The following is a 13,986-nucleotide window of genomic DNA, read 5'->3' as shown; positions in this document are numbered from 1 at the left end:
GCGCATAATCCTTTTGTCTAGTGATTTCATATTTGAGACTCTAACTCTCTAGTTTCTTGTAAAGCTTTTCATAATGATGTCCCTCAATAAGGACACAAGTCTGCCCAAAACTACAGTCACTGTCATCTTAACTGCCTAATGAGGACCATTAGCTATGCTCTGAGTTGTTTTGACATTTGTGAATTTCGAAAAAAGCAACAATTTGCCATAGAAGTAGTGTGGTGTTTTTTTTACCTCTAGATACTACTCATTGTCTATAAGCTGGAGTATGGTTCTCTTGCTTTAATTCCAACAGTTCATTCATTAAAAAATTTGTTAATGTTGTTTTTTTTTTTGTGTCAATATCTTTGTTGAGAAACTTGTTTGCAAATTTCGAACATTTTCCAAAGATACCGCATCACTTGGTTGTCATTCACTACCGAAGGCGTATTTTTCAACTTGTTTTGGATAACTTTAAGGTGGAACTTTAAAAAGCGAAACTTGTAATATTGCAACAGCAATAAAACTACAAGAAAACTGCCAAATACAACACTCTGAGAGTTAGCCATAATCACGTAGGAAGTTCAAAGATAGTAATTTTTGTCGTATAAGAATTTACATTTTAAAGTTGCTTAATACAACAGGTACACTGTGGAAAAATTAAAAGGCATATTAATACTAAATATCAACATTTTCAACAAAAATTTAGTTAATCAATTTCGCAGTCCATTCATTTTATAATTGAAGACTGCATTCAGATTGATTTGATTTTGCAATGCGTGCACAATTTCATACTCTAAGGATGGTTTACATTGACGATTTTTTATAGCTTCCATATAGGGGATTCGCGGTGGGGCAATGCCCGCCTTGTATATTCAGTGTGGGTTCAAACCCAGTTTCGACCAAACACCAAAAAGTTTTTCAGTGGTGGATTATCCACTCTCAGTAATGCTGATGAGTGTTTCAAAAGTGTCTCTAAGTGGTTTCACCGCAATGTGGAACGCCGTTCAGACTCGACCATAAAAAGGAGGTCCCTTAACATAGAATCGGGCAGCACTCAGTGATGAGTGAGAAGTCTGAGTCTGAAATATCGCGCTGGTACTATACCTAACTTAATCTATCTTAACCATACAGATTAATTAGATTTTGCTATTGCGCGCATAATTCGATACTCTGTAGATGAGACAATATCGTAAAACTAAGAAAATAAACAGAAAATTTTAGAATTGGATTAATTTCGTAAGTATCTCGATTTTTTCGTCAGAAATTCATAAATGCCAATTTCCATTCCAATATCAGAACATGGACTAAATCACAATATTTTTTCTATTTCCATATTTCGACTGAAATTTCCTTTTAAATCGGGTTTGGGAAGCATTATAGTTTACAGGAAAAAAGCATTTCTCCGGAACGAAATTTTAGTCAAACGAAAATTTTCTTCTTACTATAGTTTTATCAGAATTTATGACAAGGTTGCCCTAATCTGATTTATTTGCTTTTAGACAATATTTTTTATGGACTAGAAATCTTTTGCATCAGTAAAGCTTTGCAATCTTGTTTTAATTTGTGAACTTTGAATGAGTCAACTTTTTGCAATCAATGATAGTAAACTTTTCACTTGTGAGAATTTTTTGTGACGAAATTTATAGACGATTAATTGACGACCGCTAGAAATCAAGGAGTTGATTCTCAATAGGGCTGTTTTCTTTTAGCATTGGATGCAACATTTGTATGGGCTATCCAGAACAACTCATCAGTGCAAGTTGCGCCTACGTTGCCAATTTGCATTTTGAGAAAGTGAAGCTTCTTTGATTCACAATAGCAATTTATTGTGACTAATTTATCGAAAAACATGAAATTCATAGTGGTACAGTGCCATAAATAATCGCAGCAGTAAATATTCATTACTATTTGAACATTTCATACATAAAAAATACAAGATTTCACTGCTTTTCTGTGATTGTTTTTAAACAGCTGATGACAGTGTTGCATATTTTTGGAGATGTCCAGGATAAACGAGTACTCTGTTTTCTTTTAGTTCTTCACGGCTTAGGGTATCCAGTGCTAACAGAAAACAGCCCTAATATCGATTTTTAGGAGTATTAAAGGTTCATTGGAGAAGAATTTAACAATTTGAATTGAATTGAATATAACAATTTCAAACAATTGAATTTGAACAATTCTAAAAAGTCTATTAGTTTCAATTAAATATCTAGAAAATGTCTAGTTTTGTAATTCTAATGTTTACGGATCAAAAACAAATCAGAAATAAGAAAATAATGTAAGTGGAAGTATGGATTTTTTCGGTGTAATAGACGAAACTTCCTTTTGGATCAATACGCCTTAAACCTTTAGCGACACTTAGAAATCCCTTAGCAACATTTTTAGTATGCAAAAAAATTTTTTTTGAGTGTATCAGACCAAACTTCCTATAAAAGAAATATTAATAAGTATCATTTGAAATTCTTGTATTAAAATGGATATGGCGTACTATAAATATAGTTTTTACTCCATATTACGACAAATGAATTCTATTAATTTTTGTTTACTTTGACACTTCCCAAGGGTACCAAAGATATCACTTGCAATTAATTTCCTCTAATCCAATAACAAACATTCATATAATGTCAAAAGTATTGACATGATATTAATTCAGCCTAAAGGAATTTCCCCTTACCCTTTATGATTTTACTACAACAAGTTGGAAGGGTAGAGCAAAAAATCCAAATGAAAATACTGCAATATTTAATAACAGAGACTTCAAATATACAAATAAGAGCATATATACGAGAGTATGTATGTAATTGCAATATGTTATATATAGGTGTTGTATATTCACATTAGTGTACGCTGCCTATATAGGTTGAATATTATTACCACTTGTGTTGTGTACTGCCATGGGGATATGGGTAAGCCTACAAAGACGCGACAGTGATAGAGAAGTTGCACCTCAACTCAAATTTGAATGTGATCAAGCTGAAACACTGATCTGGAATTTACCGTCTTATTGCTTTTCCCTTCCCCTTTTTTGTGTTCCTCTATATTCTATGACTACGATTTTCTCGACTTTATAACTATCGACTTAAATAACCTTCTTCTCGTAGAGTTTTGGGAAAGAAAAGAAATGTATATGGAAAGACCATAGCAGGTCAATTAAAAATTTCCCGGTTTGTCAGTTAGCTAGCGCTATTAGTATTAAATCCACACGATTTTTAGGCTTATAAAAATCAATTTTTTGAAAATTTATAAAATTTTTATTTAACAAATACATCCGTGGTAGAATTCTTTATAAGGTAGCCTTAATTTATCAGGTGACTTTCGACGGATCATCAAAATATCAAAAAGTAATGTTGACATATTGACTTTTACATTTTGTTTAAATTTTGTTGTTGTTCTAGTATGGCCACCTTATAAATAATTGTACCATAACTACACTTACACATAAACATGGTAAAATTCGAATTATCTGTGATATAAAACTGACACAAGAAATCCATTTGAAGATTGTCACCTGTAGTTGGTAACAGACATCGCCTACACCCTGTGGAAGCCTGAATAACAAGTAGGCACACAATAATACCAACTTAAATTAAAAAAGCTAACTATATTTTTCAATATTCAATAACCGAGATTGTCCATAGGCGACATACAGTGCACCGTGCTGTATCTACTCTTTGGGATAAGTAGAATATCTTTGAAAAGACCTTAAAGTCTGAAAACTAATGAAAAAAATATGACCTGATTGTAGCTTATGATACATCGAGAGACCTAGTGTAAATTATTCAGCATTTCACATTGAATGTGGCTAAAATATCCAGAGTTATCCTTCATATCTGCATGAATGTCAATTTTAATTTAGAAGATAATCGCTATAACTAATTTATATGTCGATCTGAATAATTAAATGTTTGTGACACTTTGAACCACATCTACTTGTTTCTTTTCAAAAACTTCCTATTAAGGTGTTTGCCCTGTTGCATATACGGCCAACCTGAGTGTATATCGGAAAGTGTTTTGATTTTATGACGCAAACATGGCATGCTTTGTACCCCATCATTGGTGAATGCTGTTTTAAGTGGGTAAGTGATGGCAGCACAGAGCACATTTATGTTAAGCCCCAACTGAACCCACCAAACATACAGCTCGTACATATTCAATAATTATCGACCAAATACAATCTGCATCGATGACGGCGACAACTATGAAAGCAACAACAATGCTGAGATGTTGAATCGAACTGTATTGGGTGGTGTTTGGCTAGTTAATGCGCAAACATCATAACCCCATATTGCCTAGAAATTGAAAACAATATTTAAAAGTGTATTTTATGATCTATTTTTGTAGTTAAGTTTCGAAAAAAATTAACAATGTACAAAGTATGGTAAAACCTAATTATTTTCAATAGGTTTGGAAATTTCAATTGCATATAATATTTGTATGCGTTTTAGTCCTACCAAATGAATCACAAAGCAATAAAAATACCATCTTTAGTTTTTTTTTTGGTAATTTTTTTAGAGAAAAAGGAATTAAGAATAATCGTTCGCCATTCTTTTAAACAGATTTATGTTAAATGAATCTAACTTCACTTTTAATCGGCATTTATAATATTACTAAGAGAACACATTCCATTACAAAAGCACTAAAATTATTTTGAGAGAGAAATTTCGATTCTCTTTATTTCAAAGTTTGTTATTCACCATATTCATTTGGTGTGGTGTATGTCACCGCTATACGAAGCAAGTGGTGTAAAGCCATTGCTAGCTAGTTTAGTACATCTATCCACCGCTAGAGGGTCAACATGGAAAGCAATTGAGAAAGAGTTGCCAATATCTACTTATTTTACAACACTATAGAGGAATGGTGAAACATGTGTGAATTCGACTCATATTCAAACTTAATCAATTCAGTATTGGGATTCTGTATTTCTTCATAATCGCATCGTTTACGTTGTCTACGAAAAAAGGAGTTTGCCCTAACGATTGTGTCATTCTGCAACTAATCTGTAGCAACTGTTGTTTAAGCTGCGTTGCGCTTGGCGACCCTGCTACGAAAAACAGCTTGCAAAGAAATACACAATGCCGGAAGAGAAAAATGGGCGATATTCTCAATCTATATGAAATTCCCTTTAATTTATGACCATTTAAGGCAGTTCCGCCCGACAAAATTCTTAGACGGCTTAGAACCTTCGAATTTTTAAAGTATTTCAGAAAACTCTTTTGTAATAGAGAACGGATCCTTTTTTTCCTATTAAAAGTAAAACAATTAAAGACCCTATTTTGCATGAATGAAATTTTCTGCTGATAACATCAATTCATTAGACAGCCAAAATAAACAACCAAAAATTTTTCGTTATTTACTTAACAATGTATTTATTGTTATCTGCACAGAAAACTACACAGCTGATTTTAAACGATTGTAAATGTAGTTTAAAACGTCTACCGAATAGCTTGTTTGTTAGTTTTCTTAAAATTAAAATTTAATACAGAATCCCACTACAGGCTGGTACTATGTATGGTTTTCGTCTGGAAATTTTACTTAATTAAAAAAATTCGAATGAAACCAGATAATTTATGCAATATATGCAATTGTTCATTACATTTCATCAAGATTTATCAGGAATACATATGTTTGTTTTTGTTTATAATTTTGACAACTTTATAAAAAATCACCGCGAAAATAAAATGAATTTCTTACTCAAAAACCGAACAATAACCAATCTCTTAAAACGAAATGAATTTTTTCGAGACAGAATAACAAATCCACGGTTCCACTACGAATTTCATTGAAGACTTTTTCTGTAGAGTTGCTCAATCGCATTTCTATGACTTCAACTACAAATATAATACGAATCTTATATTGTATTTCTCAAGCTGGAATATAAATAAAGATCCTCAATTGATTTCAGAGTTTTTTTTCCTGCAAATCGTCATTTTACAAATTAGACCTTTTATTTAGAAGTATAGAAATATTTCAAGTACCTCAACATCCTCCCTGCTAACATGCTTACATACCGCACTTCAACTATAAAAAACATCCTGCCCCACTGACTGACCCCATTACCATTCTAGTAGAAATCTGCTTCTTACACAATGTACCAATAAATAAATCGAAATCGATTTTGAGCCTACATATAAAAGTGTGTTCAATTCAATTGCATAGAGGAGGAGACCTGTGCTATTTATGTCCAGAAAGTGTCACATCATTGATTAAATCTCAGCTATAACGTGACAAATTTTTGGAAACACCTCTGAGTAGTCAAGAGTACTTAACAAAAATAATGGTAAAAATAGTCATTGGCTTCGCCAGGAAGGAGATGAAATTCATGGTCACGTTATATTTATTTTCATGGTCATGCATGGATGACATTGTAAATGGGATGTAAACGGAAAACATTTCAAGAGGGATAGAGGGAAATATTCTCGAACACTTTGGTTGACTACATTTAACTTTAATACAAGAAATTGTTACATCCGGAAGAACAGTAAACTTCAAACAATCCTTAGATAATTTATTTAAATCCAGACCTTCTTGGTGCTTCTCATTTACTTCACAACCTTTCAGACACTCATATTTTCCTAGTCATTGTGATAAGCTGATGTGAAGTTGATCCGTTCGTTTATTCAATTGTCAGCAAATTCTAATATGATGCATCATCTTTGAAAGAGGTTTTTGTTATGAATTGACTTCAACAATTGTCACCTGTCATAGCAAATTCCTTTTGAATTCTTAAGTACCTATGTGTGTATGTATACAGAAAACATAACAAAGGATTCACAATGGGGGAGTTAGGGTTGAATGTTCGATACTTCAATATCATCCATCCATTCCAGATACAAACATAAAGCACTTGATGAAATCAAAGCATGCCATTATAACTCAATTTTGTAGAAGACATATCTCACACCTTTGATTGGGGGTTATCTACTATACTATTGGGAATGATTTAAATATAGAAAATATTGGGGATTGGGTAATAGAGAAATAAGAAAATTTATTGATACTCATAAAATATACAAAACGCCCATAGCATTCTTGTATTACGAATATCCATATTTTCGGCCAAAATCTATTGTTGTGATGGAGAGTACTAAATTCCCATTATTTTCATAGTTCCCAATGATAAAAAGTTACTTCAAATGAGTTACACTCAAAGAAAATAATTTAGTCGACATGAATACGTTAATCATTTTAAACCTAATTTGGTAGCTCTTATTAAAATGAGAGGAAATGCCCAAACTGGACGAAATGGTCATCTGGCCCATAGTTTAATTCTGTTTATTTTTGATTGGTAGAGAAAACGGCACCTTATCGTAAAACAATGATAACACTAGTGCCACAATGAACTCTGATAGTCTAAGTCTAAGGTATGCAGCAAAAACCAGCCATGATCACCTAACCTACTTCAAAGAGTCATAGAAGTAACAGTAGCCCCTCTCCTTTCTAGCCGAAATTTTATAGTTATTTGGGAGGACGATCCCCATGTACCTGATATAGTGTTAAAATTAAGGAAATCATCATACTCTATGAAGAGCTCGAAATGATGTAAAGTTTGGGGTTGGAAAGCCGTCATGGAATATATCTGAATATTTGGCTTAGCAATATTTGCGTCTTGAAGAGCCCTTGTCATAAAACTTTTTGTAATAATGCTATCTATCCCACACATTTATTTTCTTCGTGTGCATTGCGTTATTGCTTTTTAATTTACTTCTTTCTAGAGGGGCGGTTATTTAAACATTGATTTTTGCCTTAATATTGAATGTAAATTAAATATTTCCTCAATGAAATCCGAACTGGAGGTGGGATTTATATAACACTCTTTTGGCAATAAATTAGCGTAAGCTTTCATTAAGATGTTTCTGGAGAAGCTACTTGAGAAACGCAAGACCTGTTTTCAATTTCTCCTACATTTTATTGACTAACATTTTAAATTCATGGGAATCTTAATTGTTTTTTATTTAATAAAACTGATTTCACCCTGGACATATCCCTAAACACTTGTTGGGTTTTCATCATTCATTATTTCATCCAATATTTCTTCATTCACATAATTAAATGTGGAAGTCCATTCGGTTTTCATGTTCCATTAGGAAATGTTATTTAATCCTATTTAAGCTTCATGTGCTTTTTACAAAATCTCCCCTGTAATTTCGCCGTTTTTTCAAATTCATTAGCATTCAAATCATCACGTCTGATCTAACAAATTAATGCACAAACACGTAACTAGATTTTTTTTGTGAACTTTTAAAGCTCTTTTCATTTGAAGGAATAACTTGTTCTTGCAAATGTGCATGAGCAGAAAAAAATTGAACCTGTTTTCCAAAGGAGCCAAAGGAATCAAGTGTAAATTTGACACTTGTTTGCAGACTTTATCTAACTAGTTTACATGTTAATGGCGTGTGTTTACTGGTTCTATGTGTGAGGGCCAAGTGAGCACAAAAAACCGATGTAAGTACTAAAAAATTTCAAGAGAATTAAGATGGAAATCTAGCAATTTTTCTTGGTAACATTTATTTAAAGAGTGAATTTTAAAGTGTTTTTCATCGCCAGCCTTAGGGTATACCAGAAGTAAATGAGGCGAATACAATCCTCAAAGTATGCTATATATTTTAAACATCATTGCCAACAGCTGTCTGAGTGTAATCACGTATTTGTTACTTACCAGGACCAGACAAACAGGTTGGTGGCTAAAGTAATTGAATTTCTGGACCAATGACACCTAGTAAATGCATCACCAATAACCCAACCATGTCCTTTGGCATTCCCCCTCACTTCAACAAAACATGGCCAATAATAATGTCCGTTTTTCCAAAAGGAGATAATAAATAATGGATTACTTTGTGGATTTCTTTCAATGTCCCTTAGAAAGATACTTGGGCTATGTAAATCTAAATGCCTTGCAACACGAAGTATCATCCATGCAAGTTTTACACTTGCATGCAGTCCCTTTACCATCATAGTCTTAGACCGCCAGACTGCGTGTCTGAGTCTGGACAGTATTTACGTGTTGATATCTTATAAGAATGCCTTCATTTACCTCATCTCTCGCTTTCGATTCTTTCCCATATATCATAAGCCTTGAAGGTTTACTAAGTTTCCTTTATGGCACAATCAATTGTTGTTACTAACGCACAAAAGGAAAGGTTAAAGAGCATAACGCCAAGACATGGTGCATGTTTTTGAAATCCTGTGATTTATGTTGGCGGAAAATACATGTTATTTTCTTAAGATATTTCCGTTTCCGTGCACTTTTCATATTTTTTGTTTGTGGAATGCTACTACGCATTATAAAACAATTTATTCTATAAACAACAATAAAAAGAGAATAAAAAGGCCAGACATGCTTTTATCAGACATTGATGCCTGCTGAGTTGTGGGAGTTTATATTCGTTGTTGGAAACAATAAATTACAGAATCTAAATGTTTCTATCGGGTAGACAATTTTAAAGATATACATTCTCAGTACAATTTCTACTAATAATTTGAAAATATAATACTATTTAGTCTAAAATAAGAGTTTATTTTACGATTTTTTGAAATGTATATAAATTAAAGGAAATTATTTTTCCCGTTTGTCTGTAAGGAATTGTCTTTGAGACTAAATAAAACTGAATGGAAACAGACTTAACTAAACTTGCTATAAAACCTAGATAAATTTGCTTCGAAAACATTTTTTTGTATTTGAAATTTGGCATTTCTGAATAAGTTTCTCTAAGTAGTTTAAGCATAACGTGACACCCGCTTTGGACGTGCGTTGATGGATGGGTTGACATTTTTCAGTTTGATTTTTCATTTAATTATAGAATCTAGTGTAGACTTTTTAATGTATGCCCAAGGAAATGTACTACAAAGATTGAAGCTTTCAGAAATTCCACTCTCTGACCGATAGCCCTAATAAAACAGCATCACTATCTTCGGGAACATATATTAAATTTGTATTCGCTATTTTTATGCATTAGTAATTTAATTAAAATATATTTCTAACAAAAGGGGTGAATGGTTCATATTGACAATTCAAATTGGTTTTACGTTTCACGAATTCGTAAACCAGCACATAGAAGAAATTATTTAAGGCTGCCTTCTTTCCTCCCCGTAGAAAGTGTCCATCTATAGCTATAAATTAACTAAACTATTTTTTTATATTTATTCTTTATATTTATCAACGGTTCATTTGAGTTCCAGATGTTATTGTGACTAACCACATCACTCCATCAATACTCCTCTTTGGGATGGCAATCTACTTAAATCTTTTCATGTAGCTTTTTGGCAATGTGATCTGAGGGAAACGTGTTCCACATAATTTAATTGTATGCCACAATGGCATAATTAGAATGGGCCATATCAAGTGGTACTAACCATGAAATCAAAGGAAACACTTTTGGTGACAGTGAGATAAATGCCAACACTCGGCAACATTGCATTTCTTGAAGAAATTCGAAGAAAAAAAGGAATGTTATGTGGTCTCCATTCAACGAATAAAGATTTCTCTATCTTAAAGCCCCACAAGATGATGATTCATTTCCCTTCAAGTGCCATGATTTCGCACTGTTTCTTTGGCCACTTTGTTTCTTTTCAAGGGCCAACCACGAAACGAAAAAGATGATTCATTCTCAATTTTTATTTACTTGCTATTATCTGACTTACCTTTCTTCAATGGTTGTGGGCAATTGCGTGCGAGCTCTCATCATACTGAGGAAGTGTTTGCCATGTGATGGATGATGTCCACCATTATGATTGAGGCCAATCCCTCCGCTGCCTTCCGATAAATAGCCATTGTCGATATCCTGGAATCTTGGAGTACCTTGTAGTGGCGATCCATGACCCATTCTGGCATTACTGAAGCGAAGAGAATCACCATCACTACAATAGCCTTGATTGACATCATTTTCGCAGTAGTCGGAGATAAAATTGTGATTTCCTCTTGCTCCACGTGTTGGGAGAGTTACATGGGAGTTGTAGCCCCTTAAGAGGGGACGCATGGGTTGAATATTCACAGGCTTATCTTCCTCATAAATTGTTCCGACAATTTTCGATGGGATGGTATGGTATTTGGTTGGTGAACCTCCATTTGTGAGAGGTGATTGTTGGGTGGTGGGTGTAACAGGTTGCGAATGATGGGCACCTGGCGTCAATGATCTCAAAGGTGAATGCTGTTGAGGCTGCAAAACTCCAGGTCCCGAATTGTATTCTAATTTGCGCACAGAACTCGGAGTTCCCACCGTACTTGGCTTAGGTGGAGGCAAACGGCTATAGTTGGGTTCTTGAATTGGTTGTGGCATGATCTGCTGCGGTTGCTGCATACCTTGTTGAATATTTTGGGCATTGGCATAGTAGGGAGATTTTTGGCTATGCTGCTGGTCTGAGACAATGGGTACAGGCTTAACGATATGTGTGGGTGGTTGGTTCTGATGATTGCTTGAATTTTGCGGTTGTGATATGTTTTGTGCGTGAACCGTATTGGTCGCGTTCGATGATATGTCACTCTTCTCTCTCTTCATGACCATGTCTTGGGATGAATTGGAAGTACTCAAACGAGATTTATTGTCAGTTTGTAGGGGAGACTGTGGAAGTTTACTCGTACCCTTTATTGCTGCAATTGGTTTGGGTAGACCTCCCTGACCATTGGGACTACATAAAGCTTTCGTTGATGGAGGAATTATGAGAGAGGTTTTTGACTCTGATCTATTGGTCAAATTTGTTTTCGTTGCAGATTTCAGGGACGACTCCTTACCTCGGGGCAATGAATTTTTATTGCGGTTGAGGGTTGACGTTTTACTTTCTATACTGGCACCATCCTCTTTGTTCAATGATCTAGCAGGACTTTTCTCTTTTTTGTCATTTTTGGAAGCATTTTTCACTTGATCCTTTTTGGATTGAGCTTGTAAGAGTTTCGATTGCTTCTGCATGGCTTTGGTATCCCTGGATTTATTGGCCGATGTCACTGATACTGTGGGCGGTTTTATTTGTGAGATGTGACCATCGTTCAGGCTTAGACTGGAGTCGGAACGTTCAGAACGGGCTGAGGAAAATCCCGATGATGAGGAGGTGCGTTTCGATTGCAGTTGATTCTTGTTGGAGTTGATCAAGGTGGTTTGTTGTTGCTGTGGCTGTTGTAGCTGGTGTTGCTGCTGCTGTTTTTCCTTGTTAAACAATTTGAGTTTGTCCAACATGGAATGTTTTTGTTGTCCATTGACGGTGGGTATAGTTGAGCCATTGTTGGATCCAGGTGCAGGTATGCCAGACTTAATGGTAGGTTGACGGAGTCCATTGTTATTGCCACTTTTCAGACTTTGTATACTATGATTACTCGATGGAGGACTATTGGGACGGCTACCATTGAAATCATTGCCACTCTTGCCTAAACCTGGTATGGCTGTAGGGAGAAATCAGAAAAAGACGAAGAAGAAAAATATGAAAAACGGGATCCCATTAGGGCTGATTAATGTTTAAGGCATGTCCTGGTTAACTGTTTCGACTGTTATTGTCTACAGATCATGTCTTCTTTGGCAAAGTATGCGCTAATTAATGTCTTTACACGCGCCTATACAGTTTACACCAAACTTCATGCCATGGAGATGGGGAGACAAGCTTGCCAATGAGGGGACTTGACAACATCAAAAGGGGTATGTACCATGGATATGTTCCTTAGTGTGTTAATAAATAAAATTCACAGTTTGATTTAGCGATAAGTGCAATTAATTATGGCTTGATACATTGCAAGTTTTATAAAAGGGAAGGGCCGATAAAGCGTCGCATGCCAAATTGTTCCAAGTTAATTTGACAGGCAATATTTTCACAAAATAAGGAAGACAATGCGATGAGAACCTGTAGCAGTAGACAGTATGTGTTTACCACTGGTATGTGAGGAGATGTTTCCATAAATATTGAAAAATTAGTAAAGGGATTATTTTGCGGACCGTTTTAGTTTTTGTGTATCAATATGTTGGGTAATTGGAATGTTATAGGATGAATCGATTATACAATTTAATTTATTGTGATTTTCTTACAAACAAAAATGTGATTGGTATCCATGATTGTATATTCTGGATAATTTTTTTGTGCAAGGAAGTCTGTCCGGAGGACTTGCCCTCAAAACAGATACCAATGGACATAAATGTTACAAGTATGCCTCGAAGATGAGCAAAGGACAGTGCCGGAAACATAAGGGATGGACCCAGATACCGAGATCCTGCTGTACTCCAATATATATCTGTCCTAGAAAGTCTGGGAAATAGGGGAATTTGTGCAGTTATTTACGCTAATGCGAGAAGGAGAAATCGCGAGCATATTAAAACATAAATGAATGTGTTCGTTTACGGTAAGTCATTATTCCCAAGCAATCGGTATTGCTTCGGGTAATGACACAATGCAGTTTGATAATCTGTTTATTTTTTCTCAACTTTCCAAGCTTCTGTGGAGTATCTGCATATAAAACCTTTCCAATTTTTTTCCTTTTATCAAGAAAAAATCATGATGACCTGTGTTATCAGCCATATCAACATATTTGTCATCATTTTTACTGGCGACCAAGCAATTATTCCCAAACCTCTTCGATTGAGGACACATTATTTCAAATCTCATTCCTTAACATTCCCCATTAATCCTTTGAAAAGGTCCTCTTCCCATAGCTGCTCGACTTCATTCATTGTGTAACCCTTTTAACATCTACAGAAATGTATATTTTATCCATGCAACCGCATATCAACCCTTAACATTTGTTTGATGAAATCTCGGTCAGTCTTCTACAAACTCCCATAATCTCCATGGATTTGGTTGCATCTCTAATGCCGTAGCGTGTTTATGACATTGTAGAGTGTGTAACAAAACGACCGATACATGAAATACAAAGATTTGTCAAGAGACATGGGGTACTGGAGAGAAGAAGGATCTCCAATTTTGTTTTGTTTTAAAACTCTGGGGATGTTTTATGATTTCGTAATGGAGTGTAATTTACACCCATGGTATGGGGAATCATAAGAGCGTTCGCATTGCATTCTATTGTAAGCTCAC

The 13,986-nt window shown here is 34.7% G+C and overlaps 1 protein-coding gene across 9 annotated transcripts in view; it reads right to left on the bottom strand.

Moving 5' to 3' along the window:
- sick (sickie) overlaps positions 1-13,986 on the bottom strand; it is a 275,969-nt gene that overhangs the window by 98,925 nt on the left and 163,058 nt on the right. For all 9 annotated transcript variants that reach the window (XM_075293027.1, XM_075293028.1, XM_075293029.1 and 6 more), the window contains one exon: positions 10,621-12,349. In XM_075293027.1, the coding sequence (XP_075149142.1) occupies positions 10,621-12,349 (1,729 nt within the window). The remainder of the gene's footprint in view (positions 1-10,620; positions 12,350-13,986) is intronic.

This window comes from Haematobia irritans, chromosome 2 (assembly GCF_050003625.1).
Source record: "Haematobia irritans isolate KBUSLIRL chromosome 2, ASM5000362v1, whole genome shotgun sequence".
Classification (NCBI taxonomy): domain Eukaryota; kingdom Metazoa; phylum Arthropoda; class Insecta; order Diptera; family Muscidae; genus Haematobia; species Haematobia irritans.
This window is presented reverse-complemented; position numbering and strand designations above follow the sequence as displayed.